Source organism: Hyperolius riggenbachi, chromosome 5 (assembly GCF_040937935.1).
Source record: "Hyperolius riggenbachi isolate aHypRig1 chromosome 5, aHypRig1.pri, whole genome shotgun sequence".
NCBI lineage: Eukaryota > Metazoa > Chordata > Amphibia > Anura > Hyperoliidae > Hyperolius > Hyperolius riggenbachi.
Genome location: NC_090650.1, coordinates 56,155,477 through 56,179,715, shown reverse-complemented (window position 1 = coordinate 56,179,715; position 24,239 = coordinate 56,155,477). Strand labels below are relative to the sequence as shown.

The 24,239-nt window shown below is 42.6% G+C and overlaps 1 protein-coding gene across 4 annotated transcripts in view; it reads right to left on the bottom strand.

Annotated features, from left to right (window-relative positions):
- The window catches only part of MPP7 (MAGUK p55 scaffold protein 7), a 508,595-nt gene that overhangs the window by 145,667 nt on the left and 338,689 nt on the right, over positions 1-24,239 (bottom strand). For all 4 annotated transcript variants that reach the window (XM_068235721.1, XM_068235724.1, XM_068235723.1 and 1 more), the window contains exons 8-12: positions 15,404-15,485; positions 15,231-15,316; positions 13,752-13,826; positions 12,089-12,285; positions 11,097-11,161 (exon numbers count right to left, since the gene is read on the bottom strand). In XM_068235721.1, the coding sequence (XP_068091822.1) occupies positions 11,097-11,161; positions 12,089-12,285; positions 13,752-13,826; positions 15,231-15,316; positions 15,404-15,485 (505 nt within the window). The remainder of the gene's footprint in view (positions 1-11,096; positions 11,162-12,088; positions 12,286-13,751; positions 13,827-15,230; positions 15,317-15,403; positions 15,486-24,239) is intronic.

Genomic DNA, 24,239 nt, shown 5'->3' with positions numbered 1-24,239 from the left:
CTTTTGTTTGCTCTCTGCTTATGTGTGCAATAAAATAATTACATCAGTTCTCATCTTCCTGAAATTTCGGTGCTCGGGCAGGCATCGTAAGTAAGGTAAGAAAAGGCCTCTGCTAAACTTGTAAATGTAAAAAAAAAAGGGTAAAAAAAATTGAAGGTTTTTTTTAATAATGTGCCACATTGTTTGTTAGTATACATTTTGAATGTGCTATTGAGATGCCTTGGGTGCTAAAAATGATGCTTGGTTCACATTTAAAATGAACACAGTGGATGAGTGGTTAGCACCTACCTATTATTGGTTTTACTTCCCACCAGGGGTCAGTGTACATTACATTTGTCTGCTCTCTGCCTGTTTGTGCTAGTTTCTCCTGATGGTGTGGTTTATTTCTAGATCAAACAGTACTACTATGTTATTTGGCTGAACAACAAAGTGGCTTTATCGTTGAACTCAGGTCTAAAGCTATAAACACTGCTGGGACAACTCGTTGCCTTGAGGGTTGCTGTGTCAGCTGAAACCACACCTTCATATTGCCCGACAGCCTATCAGGGCTTTAGACTGACAAGGGAGGAGCAGAAAGGTTATGAGCAGCCAGTCGGACAATGACAAGGAAGACATGCGAAGATGGGAATTTTGGCAACAGTAAATTTACTAGTTTACTTTGTAAAAATAGCAATTTTTTTTTAAAAGTGGAACTCTAGGCGAAACAAAAGCAATTATTTTACACATACATATATTTATTGCTTGCCATCCCTTGTATTTTCCTCCAAAAGTGTCTAAAAAAAATATGACTGCAATTTCCTGTGTTAGGATGCTAACAGGAGTGTGTTACTGTAATTCTGTTACTTCTATTACCACCCGATGGCCACCACAACTACAAAAAGACATCAACCATTGGGAATCAGTGTTGCAACCCTAACTTTACACCAAAGTTGGTTGTCCAGTTGCTCAGCCAATACTGACAAACTCCCATATAGTAGAGTATAGTACTCCCAGTAGTAGAGTATTAGTAGTAACCAGAAGGGATCTATGGGAATTGGAGGCAGCATCAATTCTTCTCACTGTCTTTACATAGATTATTGGTGCAAAAGTGGGAACTGGTTTGGTTGAGGCGCGCCAGCAAGAAAATCCATAGGGAAACTCCGCTAACATGATTGGGTGGACAGCGCGCTCTCGAACTGCTAGGTTTCCAACAGGTTGTAGCAATAATACAACCACAATATTTGTCCAATTAGAATACTTCAAGTAGACATTCAATAGTAAAAAAGTAGAAAAAGCAGCACTGGATCAGACAATACAGTACCTTTATTGGGGTTCTGTGGGTACAGACAACGTGGTATGCAGTGGGGTTGGAGAGAGCCTGACAGCTGTTTTGCACAGATACTCTTCTTATGTATTAGCCTCTGAAGAAGCGTATCTGCGCAAAACAGCTGTCAGGCTCTCTCTACCCCCACTGCATACCACGTTGTCTGTACCCACAGAACCCCAATAAGTGTACTGTATTGTCTGATCCAGTGCTGCTTTTTCACTATTGAATGGATGTATGCCTCAGCAAGCACGGTTCAGTAGTACCAGTGGTGTGGGGCCATACCGCCAGCTGCATCTACTGCCAGTGTCTGTTGCTCCATTGAGCTTCAAATAGACATTGCTGCAATTGGAGAACTGTTCCCTATGGTCTTTCGCCAAGGCTCACCTCAGCCATAATAGCTCCCAAAAGGCTTTGAATAATTTAAAGCACACTAAACCTATCTCCCACCAAAGCGGTGATCAGTGTCATCAGGAGTGCAGCCTTGCTACAGGAGCAATAGGCTGCACATAGCAGAAGACAAAGAAAATGCTGTTCATTAAACCTAGCAATATACAGAGCCTAGCTGTATGCACAGTAGTTTTTATTTTTCTTAGGGAAAACACAAATGTCGTTTTCCTTTAAGGCTTAAAGTAGACTTAGTTAAGGTGGGGTCAGGCTGGATAAGGGAGAGTTTCTAGCAGACTGGATTAACTCTTTAATTTGCAATCCCTACAGGGATTTGGAACTGATCTATTTCACAATGTTAATTGGTAGGTGCCTGACTTATGTGCCACTGGCCCCTATGACAATACTGCATTGGTTCAACCCACAAATGAAAACCCCAGTGAGTGCAGATTAATGTTCCACTTTAACAAGTACTACATTCAGCACAAAAACAGAACACACAATAGAAAACAATAAAAACACCTGAAAAAAAAGGTAAATGAAAATTAAGACTTCATGGACACGCACCACTACATATACCAAAATGAAAGGACAAAATAAGGACAGCACTGACTGCCCTCGTAAAAGAAAGATGGCAAGTCTAGATCTATTGCAGTCTCTGGTCTCGGTTACATCAGAGTCTGAACACATGTTGCCTGAATAAAGTGATCTGGCAAAGCAAATAAACTTTTGTACATGTACCTTCAATTTCCTCTGAGAAGCAAAAAAAAAAACGGGGGCAAAAAGGAAAAGGAAATGATTAAATGGGCTGAGGATAAAAGTGGAGAAAAGAAAATGTTAGATTTGTAACAGAAACTATCCACCTACCATACTCAACAGTTTCCTCATCTTAGCACAGCCAAAAAGAAAAAGACATCATTTTTAAATGCACTGAATGTAAATGCGTGTGAATAGAAGGTAAGAAAAGCAACTTAATGTATTTATACCAAATTTCTGTACATCTGATTGTATACCTAGGATAAAAAAAAATCTAGCAGACTAACTACACAGAAGTTCAGACTTACATTTGTTCAAGTCCTGTGCAGTATGGTGTAGCCAAATTCAGAATTATATCCACTATTCTGTTTACACTAAAACTGTTCAGGACGTGCTTAGTCGTACAAACAAGTGGAAGAACTCAATTTTTTGCAACAAATTCATTATTTCAGATGACAGACTGCGGTGACACACAAAACGCTAAAATACGGTGAATTCTCCCTGTTGTGTGCATAGAGCTGGCATCACCAGCAAGATAGCCACTCCCATGCAGGAAAAATAACAGGAAGAAAGTACCTATGAGAAAGACGTTAACAATGGAAATCCATGCTGGGAAGGGTATAATACCAAGTTTCCATTTGACTGCCTTCTTTCTGTGCATTTATGGTATATATATTTTATTACCCATCTTCCATTATTCTTTCATGACTCTACTGTTCTTAGCAGCACTGGCTCCACACACTATTACTCAAGTTTTACACAATACCAAGGAAAACAATACTCTGTGTATGGTGCAGAATGGCTGCCGGACTCCTCTCACTTGGGTATCAAGCATTGAGGCTGCTCATACAACTGTGACTGTTTATACAGACAAACTTTAGGTTGTGACTACAAATCCTGAGAGTGCTTAAAGTGTACCTGATTCGGCTGCCCCCTGTGCCCCGCCTATATTGCCCCCCCCCCCCCCCCCCGGAATTTGTCAACATGCAGTGTGTCAACAAACTAACGGGGAAGGGGGGTCCCTATGCAGGATAGGAACTCCTAGAATTGCCCCTTCCCTGCCCATCAGAGCCTTCTAACTGGCTCTCCGCTGCTTGCTCCCTGCCTTTCCCCCACCCCCTCCAATTCAATCAGAAAGAGCACAGACACTGCTTCTCCAGCATCGTGACCCCAAAGGTCATGAATTGAAAGCAATGGATTATAGGAGCTGTGCGTAGAGGAGCTACCAAACAATGCTGGATGCAGGAACCCCCCCCCCCCCCCCCCCCCACGCACACACACCCTCGGGTTCTCTTTTTAAAAAAAATATCCACTAGTCAGTGAGTAAATTTTAAGAGTTTGTACAAAGATAATAAAAGTGACAAGGAATTATATACTACATACATACCAGTCACAAAACGAATATGAACACTGAGCTGACTTGTAACACAGAATTAATCAGAATGATCACATTTGAATGATCGCAGAGCTGCCAAAAATGTGCACCGCACATTATAACTGCAGTGAGCCTCACAAAAAACACCCTCAATATAGGTATGTAGCCAGGTATAGGTACCCCAAGTATTGGTAGCTAGGTACAGTTGCCCCCAGTATAGGTTAGCCAGGTACAGTTGCCCCCAGTATAGGTTAGCCAGGTACAGATGCCCCCAGTATAGGTTAGCCAGGTACAGTTGCCCCCAGTATAGGTTGGTCAGGCACTCTCTTCACTTCCTGTTTCTGCTTGGTGCTGCCCCCAGACTTCTGCTGCCTGAGGAAGCCGCCTCACTTGGAAATGAGCAGACCGGGTCTGGGTTTAAGTTTACACTACAAAACACAATCGCTGAGTACTTAGTGATTTTAGAAGCAATGTGCATTTTGTGCACATTTCTTTAAAGTAAAATTGCTCCACTCGCTGATGTTCTAGTCCCCACCTCCTGTTCACTTCCAGAATTTCCAACTTTAAAGTCGGAAATCCACTGCGCCACCGCATCCTCGCTCCTGTTGATGTCACCAGGAGTGTATTGCGCAGGCCCAGTACGGTCTGTGCCTGTGCAGTACAACTCCTGGTGACTTCAGCGGGAGCAAGGACATGGCTGCACAGGCGCAGTGGTTTCCGACTTTAAAGTCGGAAATTCCAGAAGTGAACCAGAGGCGGTGACCGGAGCACCTGTGAGTGGCTTCGCAGGCACAGGACGTCTGCGTTGAACTATTGGAAGCCCCAGGTAAGTTCAACTCTTTTTCCCACTACCCCCCTACAGTACTCCTTTAAACAATTGATTTACTCAGGTGCTGTTGAAGCATTTACTGATCAGGCTCCAATGGCAAGAACACTTTGCAACATTGTTAAACAAGATTCTAAACATTAGGTAGGCAATGTTAAATCCAGAGCATCTCTACAACTACAATACAGGCGCTCCCATGTCCCTTGCTATAATATAAATGTTACAATAAATAAACATAGTATAAAAACTGTTTTACAAGGAGGGACTCTACAACTAGGATTGGTAGACCTCTGGAGAAGGTCCATTTGAGTTCCAGTCTCTATATTGCTTTATAGCTTAAAAACCTAGAGCTTCAGTGAGGACCACAGAAGGTCTCCAGGCTCCAGACCTCAGCTCAATACTGTTAATACTTTTGTCAGCGAAATGTATGTAGTGTCAAGTCATACTGCTTCTTTAAAAACCTGGTTTGCTCTGGCTCCAGGAACCAAATCTAAATCCAAACCATGAAGGCCTTTATTGGAGCTGTTTTGGTGCATCTGTAGAACTAGGACCAGCAATTGCAAACTCCACATCACAGGAGTGTCTATGGCATTAGAAACGTTGAGACTAGTTAAGACATACAACGTTCCCCAAATGCCACAGATAGAGGATCTTTTCAGCAGAAAGCCAAGCACAGTCCCCTCTCACCCTGCCTCATAGGATCCTTTCAGCAGAAAGCCAAGCACAGTCCCCTCTCACCCTGCCTCATAGGATCCTTTCAGCAGAAAGCCAAGCACAGCCCCCTCTCACCCTGCCTCAGAGGATCTTTTCAGCAGAAGACTAAGCACAGCCCCCTCTAATCCTGCCTCAGAGGATCTTTTCAGCAGAAAACTAAGCACAACCCCCTCTCACCCTGCCTCAGAGGATCTTTTTAGCAGAAAACTAAGCACAGCCCCCTCTCACCCTGTCTCAGATGATCCTTTCAGCAGCACAGCCCCCTCTCACCCTGCCGCAGAGGATCTTTTCAGTAGAAAACCAAGCAGAGCCTTTCTCTTCACCTCAGAGGATCTTTTCAGCAGAAAGCTAAGAACAACCTCCACCCTCCCTGCCTCGCAGGACCAACAGAAAGCGATGCACAGACCACTATGTACCTGTCTCAGATTAAAACAGAAAGTATTTGTGATTATTCAGGCTAGAGAGCGTATATGATACAGTATCTCCCACAATGCACCACTACTGAATATGCAAATCATCCTGTTTTTCCCATAAGCTAAACACACCTCCAGAACTGCTGAAATGCAATGATGCGTCAGCTTGTTAACTGTAAAGAGCCACAATAATCCAACACACATACAGACTGTTTCGGAGTGACTGATCCTCATCAGTGCACGGCATGGATTAATGTGGCTCTATGGGGTAGGACTTGAAACACCCAGAGTTACAGATTAACCAGCAAGCTCATGGAGAACCAGAACTCCTAGGAGTGTGTAAGGAGCTACAAAGGACCAAAAAGCCATCTTACTAAAATGCTATGCAAAAAAGGAAGTTTAAAACAGAAAGTATTTGTGATTATTCAGGTCTCCCACAACGCATCAAATCATCCCTGTGTTGTCCCTGATAGCTAAACACACCTCCAGAACTGCTGGAATGCAATGTGTCAGCTTGTTAATTGTACAAGCTGTTTGTATTACGTACGGTTTCCTTGTACAGCATAACATAATACGCTAGAGATACAGAAAAGTCTTCGTAGCAATAATAAATTCTCTGCCTAGGAGGTGAGGTGCAAGAGAGACACAAAATTAAGTAATAAACTCTCTGCCTGGGGGTGTACAGTACCTAGAACAGGCATGGGCAAACTCGGCCCTCCAGCTGTTACGGAACTACAAGTCCCACAATGCATTTGCCTTTATGAGTCATGACTGTGGCTGTCAGACTCCTGCAATGCATTGTGGGACTTGTAGTTCCGTAACAGCTGGAGGGCCAAGTTTGCCCATGCCTGACCTAGAACAGAAGAGGAGTACAGACATGAGTGAATGCAAGGTCACAGCATACATACAGGTCTACAACAGACTAAAAGAGAAATGGTATGCCATTAACAGGAACCAATCAGAAATAAGCTTTTAGCAAGTCTTGGGATTCCATTGCTAGTTATAGAACATGTTTAGGAAGCGGGACAGGATGTGATGACATTTCACTGGCTGTGCCACAAATGGGCATAAAAACTTGTCAAGGTCTGTAATGCCTTGCAATCTATTAATGCACTGACACTTGTAACTGTGACAGGAAGGGAACATACCCCCCTCCAAATAAATAAATAAATACAAATAAAGCAGAAAAAGAAAAATAAGTCATAAAAAACAAAATCAAAGAATACAATAGTTTGCAAGTGACCCTTTGCACAGAAAAGTTTGCTGCACTCCCCTAATGGGGAGCAGGAATCCTACCGCTGCTGCTAAGCTATACTGCACGTCAGCTAGGAATCTCTCTGAACCTGCTCACGGTTCCCTACCACCTACCCCCACACCCCAAACACACACCTTCACAAACATGCTCCTGAAGAAACATGAGAAGAAGGTTGGTTGTGCTACTTCCCATGACCCTCATCACCACAGCTCATGATTTTTTTTCTGGAGGGGAGAGCAATAAGTACCTCTTACATTCCCAGAAGGCACTGCCACTTTGGTGACAGTGACCTACCCTTGATTTTTTTAATGCATGTTATAAGGGTGTTTCTAGGGGTTTCAGCTTTAACCACTTCAATATTGACATGCTAAATCCCGTTCTTTACAGGGCATTTTTTCCCTGCCCATTTTAACTTAAAATATAATTACTGTATATACTGAATACAATTTCGACCTCATGTATAAGTAGACTCCAATATTTGACCCTCTCAAGCTGGAATTTTTTATTGACTCAAGTATAAGTCTACCCAGCAAAGTTAATGGCTTCACTTGGGGCCCAGGAAGAATTAACAGCTGCACTGCATACAGTAGTGCAGCCATTAACCCCTCCTGTCCCTTAAGCGCAACCAATAATTCCTCCAGGCCGCCAAGTGCAGAAATTATTCACTCCCCTTCCTGCAGCCCAGTATTTTCCCCTCACCCCTTCCTTGTTAAATTGTTGCAGCGAGGACTTTCAGACCTGTGCTTTCTTGGTATTTCCATTATAAAGAATGTGTCAGTTACCACTGGGTAAATTGCTGCAAATGGGAATGTCACTAATAGTACACACATTACTCAGTGTGCTCAGTGTTGCCTGTGACTCGTGTATAAGTCGACCCTATACTTTTATTTAGTCAGAGTCAGACCTACATTTCTAGACTTATACTCCAGTATATATGGTATGTGATATATAGTATATATGGTATATGGTATATTTTACAACACTTAAAAAGCAATTTTAGCAGCTTCTCAACCAAATTGTTGTTTTGTAACATGGCTACCTCTGCTGGGTTACTCACTACACCGAACAGACATTAGGTGTGTTACCTCCATTTTGTTCTCCTCACACTTAACTACATGACTGAATCTCTGCCAACAGTATCTCCAAACTGAGAGAAAAACACTACTGCTAACGTAAGCACGAGCCGGGTTATAAGCAAAAACATTTATGCGGCAAGTGTTCCTGGAGGATACATAAATTGGTGAAAACCTCCCTAAGCTGCAGCTCGGGCTGTATCTTTTTACCATGTCCAGTAATTTAAGATGTGGTTGTATGGAAGGATGAACAAACAAGATATGTTTCTCATAAGAGCCTTAATTTGTCTGCAGATGAAGGCGCTTGCAGTGCGGAAGGGATTTGCGCCAGCTCCTTGATGAGTCACTAGTGGTCATAGCTCCTGGTGCATGACTGCGTTGTGTGGTAGTGCAATCACCTTAATCCAATTTCTCTCCGTGGAAATGGAATTCTGAGCGTATCTCCAAAAGGCCATTAAAGCAGGCTTCAAACTAACTGCCACCACTAATTAAAATAGGCACAATGATTTTAGATTAAGAAGATTGCCATAGCAGTTTTGAAGAACACTGCCGGTTTAGCGATGCAAACAAGAAACCTAAGTGGGTGGTTACTTAGATCGGTTTACATAAGCTTCCTTTAAAGCAAAAACAGCTGTCCAGATAAAATGTATGAAATCAGTCCTATTTTATCCTTATTAGACCTCGAATGTCTTGTAATGCAGCACCATGGTGTTCATTCACCGTTTGTAAAAACACAAACCTTGTGGAACTCGGAAGTACAGAAACGCCACTTACAGAACAAAGTGCTCTCACTACAAAGACTCAACTTTAGCAAAAGGAATCACGCTGCTTACTGTCAAATCAATGAGGGAAAACTTTATAAATACAGTCACACTGCTGAGTGTCTCAGGCAGACTACCTTTGAGACAAGGCACTAGAGTGATACTTACCTCTCCTGCAGGGTTCCAGATGTTCAGTCTCTGCAGCAGGTTTTCTTCTGTCACCTCCCTCAATTGTCATAAACCGCTCTGATCTACCATCCTCTTGATGGCACAGACAGGATCTAATATACTATCCAGCACATTCACTCTCTCTTGTTGAGGATGTCTGTGATTTACTGATCCCCAACAAGGTTCTGGACAAGTTAAAGGTCACAAGGGTGATCAGGAATGGTGGTAAATTTCTGTTGCACAAATGGGACATTGATAGTCGCGTAGCATTATATTACCTCAAGTGATAAAACAATAGTGGGGGTGGAAGTCTGACTGATCCTTAAAGGACCACTCCAGCGAAAAAAGTTAGCAAATAAAATCTGACAGAACCAACAGGTTTTCCACTAGTCCATCTCTTCATGAGGGATTATCAGTTTTTTTTTATTTTCAAAACCATTCCCTGAACAGCAGTTGCTAAGTCAAAATAGTGACAAAATATTGTGCAAGTGAGTAGGGTGGCTGGCATCTTACTATTTTGTTCGTTTGTTATTTCTTTCAGGAAATGCTTTTGAAAACAATGAAAACCATAAGAATCCCCTATGAGGAGATGGACTAGTCCAAAACCTGTCAGTTCTATCAGATTTTAACAGCTTACATTTTTTGTCATTTTATCATATTTAATTGGGCTAAGGGGGTAAACTGAACCCAACTAAAGTGATTGCTAACTGAATAAAACCGTCATTTAAGCTTCTTTTACATAGGAGCACGACCTGCACTCTTGTTGGGGAACAGCAGCCAGTCTCTTCCTGTAAGCACAGAACACCTGACTCCACCCACCTCCTCCCTCCACCAAGAGATAAACACTGCTTGACAAGCACTGCTGCTGCAGTAACAATTTTACGTTGAAGTTAAAGTGACCCCAAGCCAGAGCTAGGGATCTAAATAAGATACTTACCTGAAGAGAGGGAAGCCTCAGGATCCTATTTAGGCTTCCCTCGCCACTCTGATGTCCCCCGTCACTGCGAAGCCCTGGCAACACATATCCTTGCTCACGTTGCCGTCCACAATAACGTCCAGCGCCGGACAGCAATGTGAGCAAGAATACATGTTCCCAGGGCAACGCAGGCGCAGTGGCCCGCCGATTCAGAGTTTGTGAAAATGAAACTAAGCTGCAGTGGGAGAACGGAGGATCGTAGAGGACCGGCGCAGGCACACAATGGCTGCAGGGGGCCGGTAGAAGCCCCAGGTAAGTGAAACTTTTTTTTATTCAAGATGGCTTAAAGCGGAACTGAAGTATCTGCCAGCCCCCTGCAGCCAGTTTGTGCCCACGCCGTTTCAAAACAATCCTCCGTTCTACCGCCGTGGCTCACTTCTCTTCATGCGGTAGAAGCCGACTTCTAAGTTCCCGGCCATTGCGCCCTGGCCCCGCGTATCCTCATAAGCGTTTCCGTAACCAGGGGCATCTTTGTGCAGTATGCTCCCGGCAAAGGAAGCATGAATGAGGATGAGTGGACACCTACTGCATGAAGTAAAAATGAGCTGCGGTGGGGGAACAGAGGATCATTTTGAAATGGCGTGGGCACAGGTGGGCTGCAGAGGGCTGGCAGAAGCCCCAGGTAAGTGAAACTCTGTTTTAGGGAGACTTCAGTTCTGATTTAAGTTCCCCTTAAAGCGGAGCTACTACAACCAGACCAGAGAGAAAAGATGGGTGATGTAATTTCTATGAGTTACTTTCCTCTGTGCTTAGCCGTCTGACTTTCCTACACAAGCCAGTTAACAATGTGTTCATGTTAGTTTTGAAGAAGTCATGACATATTTTGCAGACCTGCTGAGACACAAATGTATCTATGCATAAAAATGCTTTTAAAAAATCATAACCCCGAAAAATGACATTAACATGAAACTATAAAACACAACATATTTCCTTGCTGTCTGGAAATCACTCCTACAGTAAGTGAAATTCCTCTGTCATAAACAACATGACCAAATAAAAAAAAATAAAATCGAAAAAAACCCACCACAGGGAATTTGAAAGCGGTATAAAACTTGTGCGATATCCTGTTTGCCTTCTGAATAAACTTACATGATTTTCTGTTGGAGGTTTTCTGTGGTTGCGTCAAGACGACTGGCTTCCTTAGTGCAAATCTCCTGCAGTCGAAAGAGAGAGTACATCAAAAACAATGAAACTCAACATCTCCATTACTGGATTAGGGATTTTTATGAAACACATCTGACAAAAGACCTCTGTTATTTCTTTATTTTTATTTTGTAAAATCTCTTGGAAGAAAAATCAAAAAAACTAAAAGCGCTGGATAATCTATCCGGGCTGTGATAAGAAATAAAACCAGCAGCGTAGCGTTTTGTTTTTTATATTTTGTTACCGTCAGTTTCTGTTTTTTGAGACTGGTCCAACAAAATGTTACAGTACTTATCCCTGTAGAGTGCATCAATGGGCCTGTGATACTGATGTGCTGTTTTTCCATATGGTCTTGTTCCAATCTGGATCAGAACAAATGCGATCCTTTACCGTCATTAGTCTTTTTTTGGCCAGACAGGCGAGGAAGGCAGAAATATTTGGGAAAGGGGCTTTTAAGTTCATTTTTGGCTGTTTGCGACCCTTTGATATTTACGTAGAGGGATTGGTAAACTATCTACAACATGACTATATTTACAGCTGCTTATTTTATTACACGTAAGAATGAAGGAAAGAAAGAAAAAGGGTGAGAGACAAACGGGGAGAAAAAAAAAAAAAAAAGAGTGGGATCGGGAGAAAACAGGGAAAGAGAAGGGAAAAGAAACTGCAAAAGGAAAAAGAAAAGCAAAGGGAGGAAGGAAGAGAAAGGGATAGAGAAAGAAACAAAGGGGAAAAAAGAAGTGGGAAAATAGAAAAGTGATGAGAAAGAATGGCAAAATAGAGGAAAACGGGGGGGGGGGGGGGGGGGGGGGGGGGGAAGGAAGAGGAAGAAGAGAATAGAAGAATAGAGAAAGCATTAGCGAAAGCAAAAAAAAAGAAAGGTGAGACTAGAGAGAGATGGGGAAAGATGGAGGAACAGAGAAAGGCATCGCGGAGCTAACCTCTCCTGGAATTGTTTGGAAGGGATCAGTCCAGCTCTGGGATTGGCATCCCCTTCATGTTTGGCCTGCCACCAAGTTGCATCATCCTGGCTCATGATCTGAAGTACATCTCCCTTTCTGAACGCAAGCCCGGCTTCTTTACAAGGAATCGCTTTATCCTCATTAGGACAGTAGTCAAACAGAGCCTTAACAAACATCTGCAAGAGATGATAACTGCGCATAGTATTCATAACATCAATACAAAATGCCTGATCCCAATGAATATTACACCAACAACATAAGCATATTAAAGGGAAACGCAAGCAGTGGTGTGTAGAGGGTGGCTGAAGGAGTCATGATAAATATGGCTGCGACTACCGCCTGCAATATGTGAGACACACAACGTGCATTTCCTATTCCAATGACCTGCATCACATCGTCTACTTAAAGGGAACCCGAGGTGAGAAGGATATGGAGGCTGCCATGTTTATTTCCTGGTAAACAATGCCAGTTGCCTGGCAGCCCTGTTGATCTTCTGGCATAAGTAGTGCGAGTTTACACCCTGGAGCAAGCATACAGCTAATAGAGCAAAACCAGAGTCAGACTACCTGATCTTCTGCATGCTTGTTCAGGGTCTATGGCTAAAACTATAAGAGACACAGGATAAGGAGGGACTGCCAGGCAACTGGTATTGTTTAGAAGAAAATAAGTATGGCAGCCTCCATATCCCTCTCACCTCAGGTTCCCTTTAAAGTGGGATGAAACTCCATATTAATAAAAATAAAACAAATATCCAATAAAAAAATGTACTTTTTTTTTTTTGTACAGTCAGATTTAAGAAAAAAATGTGTGATGAAAAGAAAAATAATTTCTGCTGGTTTCCATCTTTACGGTATCTCTGTGATGTCAAAAGGGACATCACTTCTGCACTTTTCTTTTCTTTTTCAACCTAGCTCAGTGTTAAAAGAAACCCGAACTGACATGTGACATGATGAGATAGACGTGTATGTACAGTGCCTAGCACACAAATAACTATGCAGTGTTCCTTTTTTTCATTCTCTGCCTGAAAAAGTTAAATATCAGGTATGTAAGTGGCTGACTGGAAGTGACTACAGTGTGATCCTCACTGATAAGAATTTCCCCTTTTTTATCTATTTCTTGCTCTCAGAAGCCATTTTCTGCTAGGAAAGTGTTTTATAGTTGGAATTTCTTATCAGTGAGGGTCAGGAATTACTTCAGGCGTGGTTCATCAAGTACAACACATTTCTCAGTCCATCCTAGACCTTACATGGCCCTGTGCTAAATTTTTGCACCAAATGATACCAGTGCCTCTACATATCCGCGTATTGAAGGGTCAGAATCTCAGTGTGAATTCTCATGATCTGATGAAGATGGTGAATTTTCCCGTCGCTGGGAATCTGCTCCTCCTCCCCCTTCTTCAGCATTTACTGTTTTTGCTGCTGCAGGTGCAGCCATCTTAATATAGATGTATGTTAGAAACATCATTTTTTTCACAGTAAGCATTACTAGGTGGACAATCCTGCTCTCGAGTTATATAATAGGCACAGATTAGAGGCAATTCTCTGGAAAATTACTTCCTGCTCGTGGTTTGGAAAGGATAAAAAAAAAAATATCCCTTTTATAAGTTAGATTAAAAACATATCCCTTTTACAAGATAGATTACCTTTCCATCATTATTTGTCAATTCTTCCTTGATAGTAGGGATGATTTTAAACGTAATTGCACCTTGGGACTGTGCCTGGAATATGCAAAAATCAAAGCAGTAAGTTAGAAAACGTATTTTCTTATGAAAAGTATTATGTAGGATGTAAAGCAGTATTCTATACATAGAAAAAAGTATCGCATACAACTTTGCTATTGATAAAGTTGTGATGTTCTGTAAAAAAAAAAAATAACAGATTGTGACGATATACAAATTATTTATACTCTATATTCAACTGAACATAGTCCAAACACCACAAAGCAAATATTAAAACTGAGAACCTTGAGTTCTTTTTATTTTAAAGTGGACCTATTATGTAAAAATCAATAAAACTTATTTGAAAAAAAAAAAAGTGGACCTGAACTCTTGCACAGGATAGAAGGAGAACATAGAACATTGAATCCTGTATGTATTTAGAGAGCTTAGCCTGTCTAATGACAACTGTAATTTGATCTCTCAGCTGTGTCAGCTGGCTGTCTCGGCAGAGCAGCTAAATGGTAAACACAGGATGTTAACCCAATGTCTGCTTCCATGAAAGCATAAAGTAAACACACTGCACATGTATTGCAAGATTTGTATCAGCTGTAACAAAGAAATGTTTTATTCTTTAAAGGTTATTATGCTGCTGCGTATCTTTTAGAGCAGAGAAGAAGTTTTGAGTTCAGGTCTGCTTTAAAGATACGATTACTTTGATTTTAATGCCAGGAACTGGGTTAAAAAAATTGGAATGCGGCATGCCTACCATGATATTGCATGCACCTCCTTTTATTTAAAGGAACCTGCGGTGTGAGACCTATGGAAGCTGCCATATTTATTTCCTTTTAAAACAATACCAGTTGCCTGGCAGCTAAGCTGATCTCTTTGGCTGCAGTAGTGTATGAATCACACCATAAACAAGCATGAAGCTAATCTTGTCAGCTTTGTCCATAGACACCTGATCTGCATGCTTGTTCAGGGGCTATGGCTTAATGTGTTAGAGGCAGAGGATCAGCAGGACAGCCAAGCAATGTGCATTATTGAAAAAGAGATGAGCGTTGTGGGCATGCGCAATACAACTCTTGTGAGAACTGCTCATGCACAGAATGCTCTTGGTGAGACTGCTGAGTGCAGTAAGGCTACATACACATGGGGGACAAAAGTGGCTAGTCGCTGGCGCATACGGGACACGTGCACGACCAAGTCAATTGCCCGGCGCCAGCTCTGAGTAGCGACGGTTCGGGTCGCGCTCGTCATACACACGGGCGACCTGTCGCTGCAACACGCGCGTGCCACGGCGACAGCCGTACCCCGTGTGTATGAGCCATAACGCTGATCTTTCATGAGGGCAGCAACACAGCCGTGGGGACCAGAACAACACAGAGAGACCTGACAGAATACAGGGGGCTGGAAGATGCCCCAGGTAAGTAATTCCAGCCATTCTCTGGGATATACAATACTTACCAAAATATGAATGATTTCTTCTGGCTTTTTATCTTCCACGCTTATTCCATTTACCTCCCTCAGCTCATCACCCACATGGATGAGACCTAATGGAGGAACAAAGACAGATCAGGTGAAAAGGCCCGATTTACTGTTTACATTTTTTGCAGGTCTCCATTGGCAACAAATCTCACCGCTTCGGTCCGCAGCTCCGCCCCGCATTATCCGTGCCACAACTATGGCCCCCGTTTTCTCGTCCTTCTTTATTGTAGCTCCCTGAAATAGACAACAAAGTGATGTGCAAAACAAAAGGACACTTTATGAAGGATGCATGTTCCGGTATTACACTTTAGATTGATTTCTGTAAGCTGGTGCACAATGACACTAAATCATCTCCAATAACATTTGTTGTGTGGATGGAGTCACACCCACTGCCATGGTGTTGTATCTGTTAAAGGAAAGACAATTTACATGCATTACAAAATATCATGGAAGGTGCCCTAACTAAAGGAAGGGGCAGTGCCCTAACTAAAGGAAGGGGCAGTGCCCCAAGCACTCACCTAACCGCAACTACACCTCCATTGTCTGTGTGGTGGGCTTGGATGGCACAAGCAGTGCCCCAAGTGCTCTCACCACCTGGGTAACGCCGGAAAGAGGTGTTAGGATGGGGCTTGAGACAGCCTGCCTGCGGAGCACCTACTATCACATAATCACATTATTATGTGAGTAAATGTAAGGTCTTTAAAGAGACTTTGTAACAAAATTTTGAGCCTCATTTCTTCTATCCTATAAGTTCCTATGCCTGTTCTAATGTGCTCTGTCTTACTGCAGCCTTTCCTAGTTGCACTGTCTCTGCAATAAATCTTATCTTCTTTCCTCAGTCGGCTCTGTCGGGCTGAGGCTGGAATGTGTGGAATGTGCAGCACTGCTTGTCATTGGCAGAAGCTATACACACCCTCTCCAAGCTCTGCATGAGTCACACAGTAAGCTTTTTGTAAACAATGCCTAAAACTGTTAATTACAAGCCAGGGAGTGGCAGAAAGAGCACAGCGGGGCCCAGGAGAACATAATGAAGAGAATGGTATGCTTTTTATTGTAAGAATTTTAGAGTACAGATTCTCTTTAAAGAGAGTCTGAAGCGAGAATAGATCTCGCTTCAGACCTCATATATAGCAAGGGCACGTGTGCCCCTGCTAAAACGCCGCTATCCCGCGGCTTAACGGGGGTCCCTGTCCCCCCAAATCCCCTTCGTAATGCGGGGGAGCGCTTCCGCATTGGGGCAGGGCTAACCGCCGCAGACCTGCCCCACGCGCGTCTGTCAGCGCGTATCTCCGCCTCTCCCCCGCCCCTCTCAGTCTTCCTTCACTGAGAGGGGCGGGGGAGAGGCGGCGATGCGCGTCTGATAGACGCGACTGGAGGCAGGGCTGCGGCCGTTAGCCCTTGCCTCCAGGAAGCAAAGTCCACGACCAACTTTGCGACCAACTTTTGCGGGGGGTGGGTTGGGGGTAAAGGGACCCCCGTTTAGCCGCGGGATAGCAGCGTTTTAGCAGGGGCACACGTGCCCCTGCTATATATGAGGGCTGAAGCGAGATTTAGTCTCGCTTCAGTGTCTCTTTAAGGGGCCAGAGCCTGCCAGTCCTAAATGGATTAAAAAGGCTATACAGTGTAATATAAGCTTTTCAGATAAAGTTACAATGACTTGCCGGGTCTATTTTTTGTAATGCAGTCCCTAAACCCAGTGTGTGCCAACTTCAAGCATGTAGCCTCACCCCCTTCCAGAGACATGCTGTGGTGCCTCTGTGGCACTCAATATCATATAATGGAATTGCCATGGCACTCGTCTATAAGGAGGCGGGGCAATGCGCCAGAAGTTGGTGCACACAGGGCTAGGGGATTGCATTGGAGAAACGGACGTGGACAGTCATACAGAAGAATGGTAAAGAGTTTATATTTCACTGTACAGGCTCTTTAACATGATCCCAAGCTGAAGCTCGCCTGTTGGTTGAAATGGTAAGATATTTTTTATTAACATTGAAATTGTATAAAAACGGGTGCTGTACAGGTCAACATATACTGAAATTTTATGGCGAAAAGGGGAATTTCCTTTAACCACCTCCCGACCGCCTCATGCAGATGGGAAAATGGCGCCTCCAGGACTGCCTAACGCCGAATAACGTCAAAGTCCTAAAGGCGGGGTTAGCAGGGATCGCTTGCGCACCCTTTCCCTGCAGCTATGATAAGCGGGGATCAGTCATCAGCCTGCCAGCCGCAATCAGAGCTGACAGGCTGCAATATAAACAAAAAGGAAAATAAACATTTGTACAGCACTGCGATCTAGCGCAGCACTGTACAGGGACAGCCCTATCACTTAACTGTCCCTCTGATTGGCTCACAATCTAATCCCTCTCATAGGCTGATGCCTATGAGACTGTAGTGTAGTGTACGGATCGCAGTCTAGGGCCAATTTAAGGAGGGAGGAAGGGGAGAATGCAAGAAATAGTGCTTTTGAAAAAAATAAAATCAGGTCTTTTCTCATTAATTAAAAAAAAAAAATTGCAGCAGCAATCGAACTTCGCCAAAAGTAAGCCCTATTCAGAAGAAAAGGAGGAAAATTCAAGTTGTATGACTGAGCAATAAAGCTGCGCAGTGCTAAATTGTAAACAAAAAGGACCTGGTCACTAGGGGGGTATAAAACTCTGGCCCTCAAGAGGTTAAATGTTACCACTCGCCACAGCCAGTAGCATAAGGAAGCCTGAATAAGCCATAACACAAATTCAAAATGAAAAGACCAACGTTGTTTTCTCCAAAAAACATGCCTTATGTTTTCCATGTTTGGCTTCCTCTGGAGAAGAACACCAATTACAGTGATGAATTATCAGAGCGCGCCTGTGCCGGTTTTACACATCAGCTCATAGCCCGGCGCACAAAACCTTCTCTTTGCATGGATTCCGCACAGACAACATTTAACTACACCCCGGAGCTGAGAAAATAAAACCCCTCAGTAAACAGCAGGGCTGGATTCTCGCTGTCCGACGCCAGAGATGTCTATCTGGAGACAAGCTCTCACTGTGTGAGTCACAGAGGCCGAGCATTCTCCCCCTCGGAGTACAGCGCACCGCTGCTCCAAAAGTGACTTCACAGACATCACTTCTCACTTCCTCCTCACCAGAACAAATACGCTACACAACCCGGATAACATTTCCAGGATATTTGCTGGCCTATAAAGCAGAAAACAGCAATTAAAGGGCTTGCGAATGCAGAAAACACACACACACTTGGGAGATTACTAAAGGGTTAATGCAGAGCTCTCTGCCCCCCCCCCCCCCCCCAACAAAAAACAAAACTGCTCCTGGGAGATTAGTAAATGGTTAATGCTAAGGCCAGAGATGTGCGTCTCATTCATTAGAGTCTATTGTTTGGGAGGGGGGGGGGGGGGGGGGGGGGGGGTTGTACTGTTTTAACAGCTTGCACCTGCCAACCACTGGCTTCAAATCCTAATATTTTTACTACAGACAGAGAAATAATTAAAATCACCCCAATTGCCATTAGTTGTGTGAAATAGCTCTTTTTATCTGGACTGGCCAGGTATGTTATTTTTCTGAATTCAGGAAGGTGCTAAAGAGGTGTGACCCAATCTGACAGTATAGTTTCATTTAAACACCTGCAAACCACTGGCACTAATTTAATTGCTATGGGCTTTGAAATATTTGCGTCAGTTGTCTTATTGTCTGAAATGGTTGTTATCATCTAAGTAGCGATGTAATGGGGTGCTCTGAAAACCCAGATCTGTACTCATCCTTTTAAAGTGGTACTCAAATTTGATCTATGGTCTAAAAACATTAAACACAATGTAAAATGAACTGCTAAAACTATGTGAATATGTTTCAAGGTACTGAAAGGGTTAACACTCAAGCTTTTTGCCTGATTTAGCTTCCAATGGATAAGTTTGCCTTTGTAATTCATTGCCTGTCATCTGATCTCCTGCACCAGCCAGGCGTTTTTTAGAGTTTGGTACTGGCAAGGCCACCATGGAGTCACATTTAAGCGCAGCGATGCTCAGGCGTGATATGGCGTGATTGTCTGCTGCCCGGTAATGCCACCAAGGGTAAAGTCATTGATACAGGTGGTGTTGCAACCACTGCTATGCAGCTGCATTTAAATTGCCCCTGAATGTTATTGTCAGACGGAACACTAAACTGCTCAAAAAGAGCACAGTTCAGCCATGCGTCTAAAAGAGGCCTTAAAGAGGAGCTATCAGCAATACTATCTCAGACCCACCCCACACACACATATATGTATATATAAAAGTAGATAAATACATGCACTATTTACATAACATATGCATTGCACTGTCCACGTTTTGATTTTAGTGATTTGTCCATAGTAAAATAAGAGAAAATCCTTCTTAGGATTCTCCATTTTAACTCTGCCTATCTTAAAGAGACACTGAAGCGAAAAAAAAAATATGATATAGTGAATTGGTTGTGTACTATGAATAATTACTAGAAGATTAGCAGCAAAGAAAATATTCTCATACTTTTAATTTTCAGGTATATAGTGTTTTTTCTAACATTGCATCATTCTATAATATGTGCAGATTACACAACACTCAGCATTCAAAATGAGTCTTTCAGAGCAGTCTGTGAAGTAATGACCTCTCCTCTAGCAGAGAAAAAGTAAACAGTTCACTTACAGTTGAGATAATAAAAGTCAAATAACAGCCCTCTCCAAGACTGGCTTGTTTGCATAGAGATAACAACTGGAGGTTCTTAACTCTTCCTGTACTGGAAACAATTAGACTGATGTATCTGATCTTAATGTTTTATTTCTTAGCTGTACTACACATACAAATCATAATATTATAATTTTTTCTCGCTTCAGTGTCTCTTTAAAGCCAATCCTGTTGTCATTTCCTCCCTTACTCTCCTCTGCCTGATTGTGTATGCACTGCCCGCCCTCCTACCAGTCTTCAGGCACTCCCATCCAGCTCTGCAACAGAAAGTGCATTGTCTCAGCATGAGAAATATTGGCCAATCAGAGAGGAACAGAGGTGTGGGAGGGGAAGACGGGGGAAATAGGCGTCAGCCAATAAGGCTGCATTAGTTAAATCTGAGAGCAAAGTAAAGAAGCAAAAAAAGACAACCCAGCATGCCCTGCAACTTCCTTTGCGTGTACCAAATAAGAGTCAGGTAAACAGGGGAAGGATCATTTATCAACAAGAAAAGTAATAGTGATTTTAACTTTTGGATTGCCTGATTAGCATCCTTATTAATTGTTTACCAGATAAAAATAAAGAATTGATTTGTGATTTTATGCCCAACAGTTACACTTTAATGCAGGGTCAGATGAAACCAATTACATTTCCCAGCATGATCTGATTTCTACCCTGAAAACTGTACAGGGCTGGACATCCAAATCCACTTACTCCAACTTTCAAAGACAGGTTTTAGGTTATTTTTCATCATCAGTGCCAATATAGGAATGTATATGGGTGGGATTGTGGTGTAGTTGATGGAACTCTTGCCTTGGAGCGTTTGAGTCATAGTTTTGAGTCTCAACCAGGAAACTACCGGTATCTGCATGGCATTTTTATGTTCTTCCTGTTCTGAGTGGGTTTCCTCTGGGCACTCTGGTTTACTTCCACATCTCAGAAAAATACTGATCAGTTTGCTCACAAAACTGGCCTTAGGCCTGGAACCCACAAGAGCGCTTTTCAGAGCATTAAAGGAGCTCTTGAAAACGCTAGCGATTTCCAAAAACGCTCAGCTAATGTTAACAGATGTGCCAACTTCCACTGGAGTGTTTGCGATTCCAAAAATCGCAAGCGCAGGACATGCAGCATTTTGTTAGAGTTTGCGCTTCAATGTAAAGTATATAATCACTGGCGTAATCGCTCATCAAAACTTGCATGGAGCGATTTTGCTAGCATTTTAAAGTTGATGTACACTGTAACAAAATTACAAATAAATAAAAGGACCAATCAGACTTTAAAACACTAATCGCTACACAACCGCTGGCAATTTGTTTACACTGTGAAAAATCGCTCCCTAAAACGCTCATGAAATCGCTTACAAACTGCAGATTAGCGATAGCGTTTTGTAGTGGGTTCCAGGCCGGAGAGTATGGTAGGGATTACTTTATGAAAGCCTTTGAGGGTCAGTTAGTGACAGGACTATATACTCTGTAAGGACTGGTTCACACATAAAAGGTGTCCTGTCAGTTTATGACAGCTGGCATCAGTTTTGTATGAAAAATGAGCACACAGAGATAAGGAGTAATCAATAGAAAGTTATACTAACAAACAAGGGTTACCACAAAGGAAACCACTGTAATGGCAGTTGGGGTGATTAGACCTGACCCCACTCAGGTGAAGAAGTCGCTATATAGTATAGCGTAGTATGATATACTATGTAGTAGTATGATAGCGATTAAAAAAAGTTTAAAAAAAGGAGGTAAAGGTGGGCTTACCTCCTCCAAGCAGACACCAAAAATGTGTTGATTTTAAACAAACAACAATTTGTCATAACACTCCAAATTTGCAACGCATTTCGCAGATGTAAACCTGCTTCATCAGGCAAAAAACGTAGTAGTAGCAACAGGGTCAGTATGCAAGCCAAATGCCTCTTTCTGTTGCTTGGTTCACACATAAATCTGTAAATTTCCAGTCCAGTTCTGTCAGTTTTACATCAGTTGTTTGTATGAATTTTCTATGGCTTGGCTCACACATAAAAGGTATACATTTTCAGTCAAGAACAGTCAGCTTTGTATCAGTTCTCTATAGCTGTGTTCACACATAAAAGGTGTACAGTTCCAATCCTGTCAGGTAAAAACTGTAAATTAATGCAAAACTGCCAGAACTGGAAATGTACAGATTTATGCAGGAACCAATCAAAAGGGCCGGTTCAATCGGATGTCTGCCGGCGTCCGTGCACATCATTTGCTGCCGGGATCCACTGCGTCCTGCATGGGAGCATTCATCTCAATTAGTTTAGCAATGATTGCGCAAGCGCCGGGGCTGATGGGAGTTTTTTGAGGCGCTGCATGCCCCCGGGGCCTTAAAGCGCGTTGTGGCAACAAACTAATGGGAAGTGAGAAGTGATGTCTCGGGAACCAAAAAAACGTTTGACATCAGTAAAAACAAGCCACCGATACCATGTGAACCGGCCCTAAGACACTGTGGAAAGTGTTAGTGATACATAACAGTAATGAATGTATGTCTTTACAACAGTACACCCAATTTAAGCAGTGGAAACCCACTAAGATTTCTTCAAAAGTTTTCAATTCAAAGTACTTCAATGCACAGTAGCTTCCTTGTAATGCAATGTGCTGCCTTAAAACATAACTGGAGTTATTCCTTAACATCCTCCTGAGCGGATGACAGCGCTGGTAACACACTGAGCGTCTGAGCTGGGGACTGCGGAAATGTGTTTACACAGGGAATATCATACGCTTGATTCTTGCTCTTCACATTTTCCAGATATCCCAGTGCTGCTATCAGCTTTCTGCTGATGATGATCCAGGCCTGAGCCAGCTTTGGTCCTGGATATTGCAGCACAATACACCTACTCCACTCAGCAGGCATCTTCCAGTCTCTTAGAATTACTGTTATCAATCATGTAGCTGAATAGGTTACAAACAGGACGCGGACACTTCCTTTTACGACTCCGCTGACTAAATAATGCAAGTGAATTACAGTATGACAATAAATCTATGTTCCTTGTGTGTTTGTGCTGTGAGACAGAATGCAGGTGGAGACATCACAATGGAAACAGACACTTACACTGGGCTTGCAGAGTGGACCAATGGATGCGAGAGGAGACTGGGTGTGGGTAGCGGGAACATGTCTTAAAGCGGTATAGTCACCATAAAAATCAAATTTCAACAGCAACTGGTCTGAGTGTATTAAGTGATAAAGATGCAAATCCTGCATTCAAAACTTTTTCTGCTGTTATGATTTGGAGTTATCACATACTTAAGGAGCACTGGCCCTTTAGTAGTCGGTGCCAAAGAATTGCATGCTGGGGGTTCTTTTTAGCTATAATGTATTCCTCCTCTTTCCTTTATTTCCCTGCCAGCTGCTTATCTGAAACCTAATCCCCTACTCACTTGTGTTTACAAGCAAGGCTGAGGTGACTCAGCGATTGGAGGAGACAAGAAAAAAAGTAAAGGGCAGAAATGACATCACGAGTTAGCCTTAACTGTGGGCAAAAGACATGGCCCCCACCAGGAACAGAATTCTCTTCATTTACTATATAACATTTACTGAAATCAAAATGTGGACAGTATAATACATGTGTTATGTAAGTAGATCAAGTATTTATCTACTTATATATGTGTTTTTTTTTCCCTGGCATATTATGGCTGATCCTACTGCTTTAAAGTGAACCTGTGTCCAACTATTTATCGCCAGAGTTATAAATTGCGCCCGCTCCTTCCTTCCTCGTCAAGCCACTTTAAAGGCCTGTATCCACCTCACGATTCTTCCAACGACTTCCCTGACATCCGGCAATTTTTTTGAGAGATGAGCAGTCGGTTCCGCAATCTCACACCATGGGTACAGGCGATCACGCGGACTTCATTGAGAATCGTGCTGTGACAACGACCGTCATGGCGGATCAACTCTTTAAAGCAGTTTAACACCCAGCATTACAACTTTGCTTTAAAAGATTGCTTACAGCTTACAAACTATTATGCCAGATTTTTTTTTAAGCAGAAATTCACTGAATGGGTTAAACATGACATTTTAGTGTTGGATTCAACTAGGAATCCGCATCCGTTCTTATCTTTTAGTTACAAATGTATCTTTTTTTGGAATACAAATAGATCTTTGAAAAGCCTGCCGGGGAAGCCCTCTTTGTTCTCTCAGAACAGTGTTTGTTTGTTACATTGTAGATAGATACATTTGTAACTAAACAAGCAAGCACAGAGGAGAATTTCTAGCTAAATGCAGCACTAAAATGTCATGTTTAATCCATTCAGTGAATTTCTGCTAAAAAAAAAATCTGGCATAATAGTTTATAAGCTGTAAGC